This window comes from Erpetoichthys calabaricus, chromosome 11 (genome assembly GCF_900747795.2).
Source record: "Erpetoichthys calabaricus chromosome 11, fErpCal1.3, whole genome shotgun sequence".
In the NCBI taxonomy this organism is placed as follows: Eukaryota; Metazoa; Chordata; class Cladistia; order Polypteriformes; family Polypteridae; genus Erpetoichthys; species Erpetoichthys calabaricus.
The window spans coordinates 160,757,857-160,773,311 of record NC_041404.2 but is presented as its reverse complement, the minus strand read 5'-3'; the positions used below and the strand labels follow the sequence as shown (position 1 = coordinate 160,773,311).

The window sequence follows — 15,455 nt, the reverse complement described above, 5'->3', positions numbered from 1 at the left end:
CTCGGTCCCTTTAAATGGGGGATCCTGATTTTATCCTTTTTATTGTTCTCAAATCCTCATATTCACACCAGGTCAGTTTGGAGTTGCATGCCATATCTGCAGGATGCATTAAGACTGGGAGGAGAGAAGTACAGTAACACAGGGAGAACAACCAAGCATACAAATGATGGAAACTAAGGCAAGAATCAAACTGGCATTTTGAGCCAACAGCATTACAGCATGCCATGGGAGAAATAAACACAGTATCGCCAACATGAGCCACAGGAAAGATTTAGATTTATAAAAGTAAACAAGTTAGCTTACTTATCCTTCACCTCACGCGTGGGCAGATTTTCCCAATTTTATATCTGTTGACTACAGAAATTTTAGAAATCATCTGAAACGCACCATTCAGTAGAGGTCATCTCAAAAACGGCAAGAAGTCTTGGTGTCACTCTAGACGAAGAATTGTCTTTCTCTCCACACATCAGCAACCTCTCCAGGTCCTGCAGATATCTCCTTTACAACATTAGGAGAATCCGCCCCTTTCTCACTACAGAGGCTACTCAGCTTCTCGTCCAGACCTTGGTCATCTCTAAGCTGGACTACTGCAACTCTCTGCTGTCTGGACTTTCACTAAAGGCAACACGACCACTTCAACTGATCCAGAATGCAGCTGCAAGACTCGTTTTTGATATTCCCAAATTCTCGCACACTACACCTCTGCTGCGGAACCTGCACTGGCTCCCTGTGGCTGCCCGCATCAGGTTCAAAACCCTAACACTTGCCTTTAAGGCCAAAACTGGAGCTGCACCACCTTACATATCAGCACTGGTCAAGCAGCGTGTCACTTCTCGCTGTCTCAGAACATCAAGCACTGCACGTCTCGAACCACCCTTACTTAAAAGAAGAGGACGACATTCATCAAGACTCTTTGCAGTGTTGGCTCCTCAGTGGTGGAACGAACTTCCTCTTGCTGTACGAACAGCGGAGACCCTCACTGTCTTCAAACGTCGTCTGAAGACACACTTCTTTCAACAGCACTTGGACTAAAGTCCCCATACTTTTTTTTCTACCCTTTTTTTTTCAAAAAAAAATAAATTTTGTACTAACTTACTATTTTCTTCTAGCAGGGTTTTGTATACAACTTGGTCAGCGGTAACTTGTTTAATGACAGTAGATTTAATCCTAGCCTTAAAGACTGAAGAACAGTCGTAGACTACTAAGCACTGTTGTAAGTCGCTCTGGATAAGAGCGTCTGCTAAATGATGTAAATGTAAATGTACCAGAAGCTAAGCATTTTCGAGCCCGGACAGTACTTGGATGAGAGACCACATAGGAAAAAGCTTGAGTGGGAGTTGGAGTGGCCAGCAGCCTTACGCCTTTCCCCAGAATGCAGAGGAGAGGCGCTATAATGCCGCGCACAATCTGGCGCTCTTGAAAGCATGTGGCGGGGTCTCGACACGTCAGGTGAGAGGCTGCTCTACCCAGCATCGTGATTGCATATGTATGAGGTTGATTAGCATGCTCCATATATGGAAATCTCAGGGCGGTGTTTAAGGCGAGCTCGTGTATGCATATTTACAAGGTGGTTGTAAATTATTAAGGGTAAATTGCTTAGAAACATGCTTAACGCAAGGTTTTATTTTATTTATTTATGTATGTATGTATGTATTTATTTATTTATTGTGTATGCGCACATATTTTCACGATCAACTACACCCAGAGTTTTTTAAATGAGGGCACAACAACACACTGACGTCTCTGAACACAAATGGTCACATTGGGCCGAGAGCGCTTATTACATACACTGTATAGAGTTATGTATCGGACACACACGCCATTGTTCATAAAAACACGCCTCTGCAACTACCTGCTTTTAAAAATGAAAATGTGAAAAATTGTACGCCCGGTTCTACAAAATGTCATTTTTCCAGAAGATTGCAGTGAAAATTCAACTCATTCAAATTATTTGAGGGAAAAGTAAGAACACAATGTGGCGTTTCTTATTGTTTTTGAGGCGCTCTTTCTTCATACATGCTTTTTATACGTTTTATCCAAAATATCCTGATGGCTTCTCCAAGCGAGCTATGACAGTTTCAAAGGCAGCACTCCGTGTGACTGATATCCTCCGTACCTAAAAGTGCCGTTCAAAGCCACGCCGGTTGCTTGTTAGCGCTGTCAGTTTGTAGATCCATTGTGCTGCATCAAGATAGCATCGCCGGGCTGGGAAGCTCTTTCATTTAATATCTGTAAAGGTGTTGGGAAAATAAAAAGAGAAAAGTGACTCACTTTGTTTAGGGATTACTCGGGCCGTCTGATTTTCCGCTCTTTACAATATGCCATTATCCCCAAGGACGCGCGGTAATCACAGCACCCCGCAGGAGCGCCGCTCCGAAGCGTCGAGCTGTCAGGTCGAGTTCGAGATGAGCGACACGTGGGTCACCGTTGAGAACGGCCGAGAGCTCCACATGTACGGCGGGGATGATCAGAGCCAGAGGGTGCTGGGGCTTTTCTGACTTTACTTAGCTGTTTGTGTGCCTGTTTATTAAACTGGAGGGCTTGTAAAAGTGTTCAAGTCAATGGCTTCTGTTCATCATTCAGGTAATACAGCACTAAAATACCCGGAGCTTCAGCTTTTTATAGAATTTATTCTATACTAGCACATTTAACAGCTATGGAAATGTTTGCTGTTTTTAAATAATACTTGTTTTATGTTGTGCCTTTTACGATACACAAAACAAATGTATCTCTTTATATCTAAATTAATTTTTATCCAAAGTGACTTACAAAAGAGGTCAACATAATCAGTTGAACATCAGTCTGGGGGGCGTTACAGGAGAAAGGGTACAAAGCTTGGAAGAAGTGAGTTACACTTCACAAAGCCTAACAGCTAATGTTCGACAAACCAGAGATTCTTCAAATGCTTCAGAAAAACATTGAGGGCGTCAGAATTTCAGATGCAGGTTTCAGCCAGGAGCTACACATGAAGTGTCTGAATTGAGATTTGATGCCACGCAAAGGTGGTTTTACCAGATGCCGTTTAGTAGCAGACCTCAGTGGGCGAGAAAGAGCATTGAACATCAGAAGCATTCTCCATATTTATAAGTGCTGACCCACTGACTCACTCTTTAGGCATCCATCAAGGATTTGAACTTAATATGTGCTGCTGCGGTGAGCCAATGTAATGATCTGAAGAGAGGACAGGACCAGTGCCCACCTTGGCTGACTGAACACCAGACGTGCTGCTTTATTCTGCTTGGCAACACTTGCAGCAGAGAGTTCCAGCAGTCTGGAAGTGACAAGACCAAAGCCTGGACCAGGAGTTGTGCTGCGTATTCAGTCAGGTGTGATCTGATCTTGGAGATGCTGTACAGAGTGAGAGACTGTTGCAGCATGAAGAACATCTGGTTATGGGTCACAAACTTGGAGGATGCTACCAGTTAATGAGCTGAGCTGAACAGGTTCTGAACAGACATACGAGCTGGGATAACAACAAAAGTCCATCTTTGCCAGGTTGAACTGGAGATGGTGTTCCTTCATCCAGTTGCATTATCGGTGGGACCTGCAGAGATCTGTCAGGTACATCTGTGTATCATCGGCTTAGCACTGATAAAACAAGCCATGACGCTGGATGAAAGGTCCTATTGAGGAGGTGTTTAGAGAGAAGAGAAGGCCCAGCACCAATCCTTGAGGCACTCCTGTGCTTGCCTTGTGCACCCTTGACACCTCTCCATGTCAGGAGGCCCAAGAGGTAGGACAAGGGCAATCCAAGTGATGCCAAGGTGTGAGAGGGTGGCAAGGAGGATCTGGTGGTTGACCATGTTAAAAGCAGATGAGAGATGTAGCAGGATGAGGACAGATGGCATGTTGGTAGCTCTTGTCAGTCGTAATGTGTCAGCAGTTGCCCTCTTGAAGTCCTTTATGCTCTTTTAATGTAAGTCCACACAAATAATCTTTGTACATTAAGTTGGTTATAACAAAGCTGGCAGTTTGCAGTGGTCCAGGATGACAGATTGAGCAAAAAGGATTTTAAATTTGTCAGCAATGGATTCTAATTAAGGGAACAGTGGCAGATTGTGAAATGCTGATATCTGAATTTGAGCAGCGTCTTGTAAGCAGGTTGCGGAGATCAGGGACTTATCCACTCCTGTTTGTAAGAAGATTTTATTGCAAAACCACGGACTTTGTAACTAGGAGTCATTGCCAAATTGTGTTGTGTCTCAGAAATTCTCACATGACAGGACCTGAAAATGGGAGCCAGATGCCACTTAGTACATGATTGGATTTGTTATATGGCTCCTTTGGGACAGCGAAAGGTCCTTCCTTCATTTTTTTTTTAATCTCTTTAATTCCATTTTGTAGTTAGTAGACTAAAGCTATCCTGACCGTGTCAAGCACGAGAACGAAAGCAAACCTGACAGGACACCAGTCTGCCAGAGGGCTCACTCATTTATACAGCAGCACCAGGCCAGTTCAGAGCTACCACTCCATCAAAGACACAACTTTAGAACATTAGAGGAACAAAGTGTGTCCACTTAGGAGTGACGCAGACGCGCTGGGCAGTGGGCAAAGCATTTAATTTGTAGGCTGGGAATGAATCCCATGTCCTGGAAGGTGTGCACCCACATCCGTAACCACTGTGCTACTTATTCAACTAGGCTTGATCAGGGCTGACGTACCAGTTATATCTTTAAAGCAGGTATCCTGCAATAAAACAAATGGATCAGCAGGCAGGTGGCTGAGCAAATGAACAAAATTCCCACTGTGGTCCCCGCTCATCAGCTGATGTCCTTCTGCTCCAGCTTTTGCCTGACTTGGTTTCATAAAAGAAAAAAATCAACTCCTGCATCTCCTGCATTGTATTTAAACAGAGAACTGAGAAACGTATTGCTTGAGGGGAGGAATCTGTTTTTTCTCATTTAAATAATAATATAAAATCAATTTGGCCTGGTTGGTTGTGATGCTTCTCTCCCGTACTGTTGTGAACAACTGTATTGATGTTTTTGGTGGGAATGTAATTGAATTTGATTTTTAAAGATGTTTTCCTTTGCCTAATTGAGTTTTTTTTGTCTGTTGTTAAAATAATTGAATTCTTTACATCCAATATTATTACATTATATTTCAGTGGCGGTCTACAGCGCTTGCTAAAGCTTGATATCCTGGGCCTCACCGTGATGCAATGAGGAGATCCTGATGGGTAAAATCCAATGCTCATCTGCTATGGCTCAGGACAGTCCAGTTATGTTGTCTGTCTAATTTGGTTACATTTGATTCACTTTATGGAATACTTTCCTGATTTTTTTCGTTATATTTACAGGATATATATATATATATATATATATATATATATATATATATATATATATATATATATATATATATATATATATATATATACAGTGCATCCGGAAAGTATTCACAGCGCATCAATTTTTTCACCTTTTGTTATGTTACAGCCTTATTCCAAAATGGATTAAATTCATTGTTTTCCTCAGAATTCTACACACAACACCCCATAATGACAACGTGAAAAAAGTTTACTTGAGGTTTTTGCAAATTTATTAAAAATCAAAAAACTGAGAAAACACATGTACATAAGTATTCATAGCCTTAGCTCAATACTTTGTCGATGCACCTTTGGCAGCAATTACAGCCTCAAGTCTTGTTGAATATGATGCCACAAGCTTGGCACACCTATCCTTGGCCAGTTTCGCCTGTTCCTCTTTGCAGCACCTCTCAAGCTCCATCAGGTTGGATGGGAAGTGTCAGTGCACAGCCATTTTAAGATCTCTCCAGAGATGTTCAATCAGATTCAAGTCTGGGCTCTGGCTGGGCCACTCAAGGACATTCACAGATTTGTCCTGAAGCCACTCCTTTGATATCTTGGCTGTGTGCTTAGGGTTGTTGTCCTGCTGAAAGATGAACTGTCGCCCCAGTCTGAGGTCAAGAGCGCTCTGGAGCAGGTTTTCATCCAGGATGTCTCTGTACATTGCTGCAGTCATCTTTCCCTTTATCCTGACTAGTCTCCCAGTTCCTTCCACTGAAAAACTTCCCCACAGCATGATGCTGCCACCACCATGCTTCACTGTAGGGATGGTACCAGGTTTCCACCAAACGTGACGTCTGGCATTCACACCAAAGAGTTCAATCTTTGTCTCATCAGACAAAGTGTGCCTTTCCAAATCATGTCCAATCTACTGAATTTACCACAGGTGGACTCCAATTAAGCTGCAGAAACATCTCAAGGATGATCAGGGGAAACAGGATGCACCTGAGCTCAATTTTGAGCTTCATGGCAAAGGCTGTGAATACTTATGTACATATGCTTTCTCAATTTTTTTATTTTTAATAAATTTGCAAAAAATCTCAAGTAAACTTTTTTCACGTCGTCATTGGGGTGTTGTGTGTAAAATTCTGAGGAAAAAAATGAATTTAATCCATTTTGGAATAAGGCTGTAACGTAACAAAATGTGGAAAAAGTGATGCGCTGTGAATAATTTCCGGATGCACTGTATATATATATATATATATATTTTGGGGTTTTTTTTGTTTTCAAATTGGATATTAAAAAAAAATATAATACAGTGCTGTATAAGCACATTCCGTTTAAGATTATCCCATTCAAACTCTATATGGCTAAGTTATCATTGTTGAAAATCAGTAGCAGACTCTGTCATCATATTTTAAGTGGTTTTGTCAGCAATTTTTATGGATTGCGTCTAAAAAGGTGCTATATTGTTGTAGCTTATCAGTGGGAAGACACACAAAAATCAAAACATGACAGTTCATTCTATCTTTAAGAAATACCAAAACGCTAATCAGTAATCAAAGTCTATAAATCAGAAAAAAGAGCCAGAAACAATGGAGAAGAAAAAGAGTAGAAAAGCTGCAGAAACAGCAAAAAAGTTAAACTCAACCAACCCCAAAGCGCACACAATGTACTGCAAGGGATTGCATTTCTGTCAGCCTTTATAAGTAAAGGAGCAGCCCCTCAGTTAGCGGGACACGTGTGGCTCCACATACAAAACACGAGGACAAAGACAGAACACAGAAACTGACATCATTATACACGTCATAAACACAAATAACAATATAAACATAAATACAAATATTTAAAGGGTAACACATGAACAAAAATAAAACAAAAAGGAATTTAAATATCCAGGACCCATGGATGAAATATAACATATATCTATATATATAAAATCCAAATACTGTCTGTCTGTCCGCTTTTCATGAGAGAACTACTTAACGGTTTTAGATTGGGTATTTTTCTATAATTTGCTTAAACATTCCTGTTGATTTTGCGACTTCTCTCATTGCGCTAAGTATCATAGTTCACTTGTGGTAACGATTTATTTGCACGAATCCGAGACAGACGCAGCGGGCCGAGGGGACGGGGGATGCAGCTCTCCTCACACACGCACCAGCCAAGGGGCATACCTTACCTCCTCTTAGCTTGTGAACGAGAGAAGTACTTAACGGATATAGATCAGGCTATTTTTCTTGAATTTGCTTGAACATTACGGTTGATTTTGCGACTTCTCTCATCGTGCTAAGAAACATAGTTCACTTGCTGGCTCAATATATATTCGTGCTAATCCAAGACAGAGGCTGTGAGCCGAAGGGAGGGGAAAGCGTGACATCAGGAATAGGGAGCCAGGCAGGGCCCTCCTCGCTGTCCTGTTTCACTTCTACGCAGGCGAAGCCGCGGGGGGATGGCTAGTATTCAATAAAACAGAGTAATATATACATATTACTGGCTGAAACTGCGATACATTTTTGGGGTGCCAACCAGGCTGTCCCCATTTATGTGAAGGATTTAATAAAATTAACGTATAAAGCAAAAAAGCTGCCACTGTAATACTTGGGCTAGCTTAGTCAGAATGACGAGATTGACTGTAAAAAGGTTGTGGAGCTCATCTTCTTAGTATTGTTGAACCAGAAGTGTCGCCTCCCTCCAAACGGTCTCACTTTTCTAAACCAGGGACCAGACTCACTGGGCTGTTTCTCTGCACTGTGGAGGAAGAAGAAGACAAGACAGCAAGCAGCAGAGCCCCCTCTTGGCTTGGAGTGGTAGCACATATCTCAGAGAATTCGGAGGGTGACTCTCTGATGCACGAGTGACTATGTATATACTGTATATTTTTATATATATACTTAGTAAAAATTGTCTAGCTATTATGCTACCACACTGTCAATGATGACTTTATAAAAGAGATTAGGAGACAAGACAGCAAAAACAGGATGAAGGGGTCAAAACAGACAAGACAGATGCACCATTAACAAAAGCAACATGAGAATCAAAAGACAGTCAAAAATTCAGGCACAAGTTAAGACCAATAAAGTAATTGTTTAAAAGTAAAGAACAATCAACAAAAAGAAATTTTGAAATCCATAGCATGAGATGAGGAAGTACCCAAAAGGATTACTTTTTAACTCATCACATCATTAATGGAAGTTCATGGCCTCTGTGGACAGACGCCCTGATAACATGGCTGTACAAAATAATTCACAACTACAAAAATATGTCCTCAATTGAAAAACAAATAAATAGATTCAGAACCTAGAGCTCCAGAAATCCCCAAAATGAAAAAATAAAAATGCATAAAAAATATTAAACCCACTCACAAAGGCTTGCTGCACAGGGAAACTGGATGCAAACTGTGTCTCTTTAAAAATGTAATTTTTTAACTTTCTTTACATAAAGTGTCTTAAATGATGCCTTATTTAACAAAAGAATAGAAATTGCTTGTAGCCAGAACAAGTGCAAAAACGTGTCATTAAAAGTTTAGACCATTAGCTTTTTGATTCAATGTGTCTTAAAAATCCCTACACAGGCATAATGGGTGCAAACTGTGTCCCTCCAAAAATGTCATTTGTTCTTTGAAGGCTCCTTTCTAGAATGTGTTCTGTGTAATAAATCTGTGGAAAGGCTTTGCAGCACACAGGCACACCAGTGCTTGTCATTGTCAGGTGCTGTTTGCTTCTTGTGTACTGTACATTTATACAACATGTTCTATCTATCTATCTATCTATCTATCTATCTATCTATCTATCTATCTATCTATCTATCTATCTATCTATCTATCTATCTATCTATCTATCTATCTATCTATCTATCTATCTATCTATCTATAGTGCCTTTCAGATCTATCTATCTATCTATCTATCTATCTATCTATCTATCTATCTATCTATCTATCTATCTATCTATCTATCTATCTATCTATCTATCTATCTATCTATCTATCTATCTATCTATCTATCTATCTATCTATCTATCTATCTATCTATCTATTATATAGTGCCTTTCACATTATCTATGTGTCTATGAATTCCACAGTGTGTCACTGCAGTCTATTATATAGTCCATCCATCCATTATCCAACCCGCTATATCCTAACTACAGGGTCACGGGGGTCTGCTGGAGCCAATCCCAGCCAACACAGGGCACAAGGCAGGAAACAAACCCCGGGCAGGATGCCAGCCCACCGCAATCTATTAAATAGTGCCTTTCATATCTATCTATCTATTATGTATAAGGCACACTAGATGCAAATGTCTCTAACAGCTCAGGTTGTCCTTGATAAGCAGGCCTCATATCTAATCCAAATGAAGTCAGACATTGCTTTTTTGCACACGGCCACGCTGGTTGCTCTAGATTTCCACACCCATGCTCATACAACTGACATTCGTCATATTGTAACCTGTGACCGTTTCTCACATCGCTCCCTTTTCACAGCCACACTTAGCACGTGCCCACAGAACTGTTTCTAGGGGCGAAGGAGAACTTCACACCTTTCCATTAAGGCCAATGTGGCTGTCAGATGCAATCTTCTCAGCTGCCCTGTGACAATATCCCAAGGGTGAGCCACGAAATGTGTTCTTTTCACATTACAACTTCAATACCTGGGATAAAGCACCCGGCTCATCTGTTTACTCCTTGTCTGATCCCTGCAGGATTTATCCCATCTTCACACTGATGCACAGTCAAAGCAGATTAGCTCTAAATTGAAATTGTGATGCAGCGTGTTTTTAGGACATCATTGATTTCCTGAAATGCGCAAATGGTGTGATGTGCCTACAAAGCACTTTGTGTGTGATGACAGTCTCCATTCTGTTCAGCATGCGAGTGCGTTAGTGGAATTTAATATTAAGCAGGGCTTAAGCAATTTTAAATTAGCTACTTCTATTCACTTTGCCTTTCATATCAGCTTCCCTTAAGATTTTACCTTTTCTAAATATTTGTTCTGAATGTAATTCATTGTAGTGCAGGAAATGATGAATGTGATCAGGTCGGCAGCAGGTTTATTTATCTTTTTATTGTATTTGCTGTACTCCATCTTCCACTCATGTTTTACACACAGATGTTATCTTTGTTGTATTTTGGTGATGGTTTGTTGTGCCATTTGCTTATTTGAGCCTTTTTGAGCAGCACTTTGATATTTTCTTTTTCTTATTATGATGGAAGTCTATTTTGTCTATGAGCTCACTAAGGCAGATTTTAAGTTTTACTGCGCTTTCCCTTCTGTTGTCTGGGATGTCACATTATGCAATTTGTTTCACACTCAGCAGATGTTGCTGCTCTTTTTGTTTCTGCCACACAAGTAAACACCATGATTCGCTAGCGAATCGGAAATCCTAGAATGGCAATCAGTTTCTGTTCCGTCCGATATGTGGATGGATGACATACCATGGAGGGCGGGTGCGTCTGGGGAAATGTCATGTAATCCAATAGGCATATCTGTACTAAAGCGGTTTCGTTTTGTGGAGACGTGAGTCTGTTGCCTTCACTGACACCGACCGCTTGAACAGGTTGTGTTGTTTGGGGGCCACCTACTGACTCTGGGAGGCCACTGCGTCTGACTGTGTGGCGAGCGCCACAGCGCAATATGCGCCTCGGTGGGAAGCCGCTGCGTGAAGACATATCATGGAGGGTATATGCGGTGGTGTAGGCGGTCGCGTCTGGGCGGCCGTACAACCTGGCGTGCATGCTTTACCTCAGGTGTAGTTGACAGGTCGTAGTGTCGTTTCTGTGTTATCTTTGGTTTGAGCTGCGACTCCTTTCGCAAGCTCGTTGTAGGCGCGCGCCATGTCCGTACATCCGGTGAGCCCTGTGCCCTGCGCCCATCCGGTTTACAACCTTCAGTTAGTAATATGGATCATCTTCTTGATCAGTTAGCCTATGCAGATTTGTTAAGGAGGGCATGAATCTGCTAACTTTTTATGGAAGTTGCTACTATCCACAATTTTCACTTTATCAGCGTATATCATGTGTGAAGATATAAGAAAGAGACAACATGGTCAAGAAGTTTTGGGGTTTTGCCTTCCCCGTGTAGTGAAGTGTCCAGTAGTCTTGCTCAGACTTGTACATTCAAAGAAATTGAATCACAACAAGGACAAAGGTATTGGTGAAATAGCCGGATGTATAGAAGGGATGGCATCTAATTGTGTACAATGGGTATGATAGGAAAGTCCAGGAAGCTGCAGAGATGATGTCATCAGAACGAGACAGGAGGGAGGTAGTGGTTGTTGTACACATGGAAGGGAAATCATCTGCGGGTCTTCGCAAAAGGTTTGCTTATTCGTCTGTTTTTCTGCCGAATAAGAGAGAGAAGTGTTTGTACTCTGTGAATTATCACGCTCTGTTCAGCCAGTCGGCTGCTTCCTACTCGCATGTGTGTGTTAGAATTAGAAGCTCATCAGAACTTAATGTAAATGGGTAGGCTAGTAACCTTCAAACTGTGCGGCATCTTTCGATTTTGAGTCTTGTTTGTGCTGTTATGATAAGATAAACTTTTAATGTTTCCTTTTTTATTTTACTGATTCTCTCCTAAATGCTAACAACAGCTCTGTTATCTTCTTTGAGTTTCCGCACACCACAAATTAATATTGTGGTTGATCTTCACACGCCTGGCACTAACTGTACATCTTGCGTCTTCCGAAGAGCGGTGCTGAGTACCTCGATGAGCCTTTAGAATGTCTTTGAGACTTCATTAAGCAGCTTTTCTGACTGACTAAATACTCTGTTCACTTCCAAATTCAAGTTGGAGGTTCCAAAATGGTCACTGATAATGACTCTCCATTGAGCAAACCATTTCTCTACTTAAACCTAACATTTCTCTCTCTTTGTGTTCTCTCTCCGCAGGGATCTGATGCCCTCAACCCTCGAAGGACAGATCACCATGGAAAAAACTCCCAGTTATTTTGTGACCACGGAAGCTGCAAAGCGAATTCACTCCATGGCCCGGGATATTAAACTTATAGTTGTGGTTCGTAATCCCGTCACCAGGGCCATTTCAGACTACACTCAAACGTTGTCTAAGAAACCAGAAATTCCCAGCTTCGAAGTGCTGGCATTCAAAAACAGGACACTTGGGCTGGTCGATGCTTCCTGGAGTGCCCTTCGGATAGGGATCTATGCCCTTCATCTGGAGAGATGGCTGCAGTATTTCCCACTTTCCCAAATGATTTTTGTCAGTGGAGAAAGGCTTATCGTTGATCCGGCAGGGGAACTAGCCAAAGTGCAGGACTTTCTTGGGCTCAAAAGGATCGTAACAGATAAGCATTTCTATTTCAATAAGACCAAGGGGTTTCCCTGTTTAAAGAAGCCCGAGGACAGCAGCGCTCCAAGGTGCCTGGGCAAATCCAAAGGCAGAACTCACCCAAAAATCGAGCCGGATGTAATCCATCGGCTACAGAAGTTTTACAAACCATTTAACATGATGTTTTACCAAATGACTGGACAGGATTTCAAGTGGGAGGAGGAAGAAAACCGATGAACCAGAGTATTGATTTTATGGAAGGCTTACTAAGCAAAAAAACAACAAAAAAAATTATATATATATATATATATATATATATAAATAAATAAGACAACAAAGCTTCTCAAAAAGTATGAAAATTCTTGAAAGTTTGAGTTGCTTTTCATGACCACCTTATGAACCCAAATGTTTCTTTTATTTATTTATTTATTTATTTTCAGATTTGTTTTTACAATGTAATTTTAATTTGTGGTAATTTCGACGATGAGATCATTGTACTAAAGAAATAGTGAATGAAAGTGAAACAAAGGTCCCATTGTGAAATCTGACTCAGTTCAAGTGTCCTTAATACATGATCTCTAATATTAAAGAGGATATCGACCCCCATGGATTGCTATAGTTGGCTTGATATTTTATTTTTGAATACTTTAAAAATTCTATATTATTTAATAGAGGTTGCCATAATATTTAATGTAAGATTCTATTCTGAATTATTTTAGTGGTGGTTCTGAGAGGTGGGACAATCAACTGTAATTAAAGATTTTTTTTATATATAAATCAGTGTAATGCTGGAACTATATTTTTGTTAAAAACTGAGGATCTAATTTAAAACCATTACACCACAAAATAAAGTTAATTTCTCAGCTTGTTAGCACCCCATGTCATATTGGTGAAGCGCAGGCACTCAAGGGTTTTGGTTTTTTTGTTCCAAACTTGGAGAAAAATTTGCTTGAAAACTCCAAAGGGTGGCACACAAATGACACAGGAAAAAATAAAAATAATAATAAACTATTCAGTCGACATACCTGTGCTTGTCATTGTCATGCTTTCCCGTTATTCACCAAACTGCTGTCCTTCCTTTCTGTGTCTTACTGATGATCTGTCATGCCTGATCAAGAGGGGATGAAAGTTGGCATTTGTTCTGGTGTTTCGGTGAAGGGGTGACTGTGTCGTATGCCTTTAGCATTCAGGAATTTTATGTTGAAGTATGTGATTAAAATTTAAGAAAAGAGTGAAACTCTGCTCCTAATTCCTTTCATTCCAAGGGTCCCTTGAAAGTGACAGTGAGAGACTGAGATTATGGCAAATGGAGATTTGGAAATGGTGGCAATTTGCTCTGCAAAATTAAGGACTGGAACGACTAGTAGAAAGCAGTGTTCATAGGATAGATAAGAATCAGGGTCACCCCCCAAGGAGAATGTCCCATGTGGCAAAATGGATGTTATGTCATGCCCTCTGCTATGTTCATTACTTGCTTTTATTTTATCATTTTTGATAATTTGTCAGAAAACTTTAACGATGACAGGCTACAAGATAAACGAAAATTGCATATCTATCTATCTATCTATCTATCTATCTATCTATCTATCTATCTATCTATCTATCTATCTATCTATCTATCTATCTATCTATCTATCTATCTATCTATCTATCTATCTATCTATCTATCTATCTATCTATCTATCCCAGAGTAGTATGGGTATCTTAATAAATATATACATTTGACTTTTGTATGCGGTGTTACCTAAACATTCAAGTTGGTGGACATTTTCATATCACTTACTACATGTAGTCTAAAAGTGAAAATGTCACTAGTTTGGATAGTTTGCCACGTGACAGGTCTATACAATATTTATTGCATGTGTCAGCATTGTGATCCATCAGGCAATACATGTTTAGTTTAATTTGAGGTTGCAGAGGTTGGAACTTCAGGCTCAAAACAGGATCCAGTCTTGGAAGGATAGCTACATTATAAAGTTATTACAAATTACCTATTAAAACAGCAAAATTACATAATTGGAAAGATATGTTTTCATTCATTTTGCTATCATTTTGAAAAACACTATATATATATATATATATATATATATATATATATATATAAATATTATAAGAAGAAACAATAAAACCAAGATAAAGTTTTGGGGATTCACCCCACATAGCGGTACTTGGATTAAAGCAAAACAAACATTTCCGAGACGTCTAAACAGATGGAGTCCATAATAGAACTGAATGAAGTGGGATGATGTGGCGACTTTAGAGTGGGCTGACATGAAGGGTTGTGTTTCAAGGGCTGTAACCGGAAGTCAGATCGGGCAGAAGTCTGGAGAAGAAAGAGAGAAGGTGTTAGTGTACATTGCCACCCCCTGATTTGGCATATCAGTAAGTTTATTTAATTAAGTCCATTGACTGCCTCCCATGCGCACATGTGTGACAATATATACTGTATAATACAAAACAACAGTTAACATAAAAGTGTAAGGGCACCTTTTGGCAAACCCCATATAATGGAAACATGAAATCATTCAAATGAAACACGTGTAAACATTAAACGAGTCCTCCTCTGCCTTTTGTCCTCTGAAGATGACTGAACAAGATGACAGCTGTTCCAGCTATGAAGAATTCTGGTAGGAAAAGGTAGGTCCAGATGGACGGACCCAGGAAGTGACATCAGGGATGGAAAGCCATCAAACTTCCTTTCTGCAGAGGGAGGAAAAGAGAGCCTGTTATGACACAGTGCCATCCCCTGGATCGGCAGAGAGTTAATATCACCCAGGCCTGTCTCCCATGCACACATGCAGCATGTATATGATACAGTATATGTTATAAAAAAGATAACGCATTCCCATGATTATCCTTTTTAATGATGGAAAAAAATACACTTAAATCAAAGATTTCCAATTTAAAAAAAGTGGGCCGAAAGGG

General features: G+C 40.3%; 1 protein-coding gene across 1 annotated transcript in view; it reads left to right on the top strand.

Annotated features, from left to right (window-relative positions):
• The window catches only part of hs3st4 (heparan sulfate (glucosamine) 3-O-sulfotransferase 4), a 331,220-nt gene extending 317,999 nt beyond the window's left edge, over window positions 1-13,221 (top strand). Inside the window, exon 2 of the mRNA XM_028814637.2 lies at window positions 12,134-13,221. Coding sequence (XP_028670470.1) covers window positions 12,134-12,767 — 634 coding nt within the window. The 3' untranslated portion in view covers window positions 12,768-13,221. The remainder of the gene's footprint in view (window positions 1-12,133) is intronic.
• The last annotated feature ends 2,234 nt before the right edge of the window (window positions 13,222-15,455 follow it).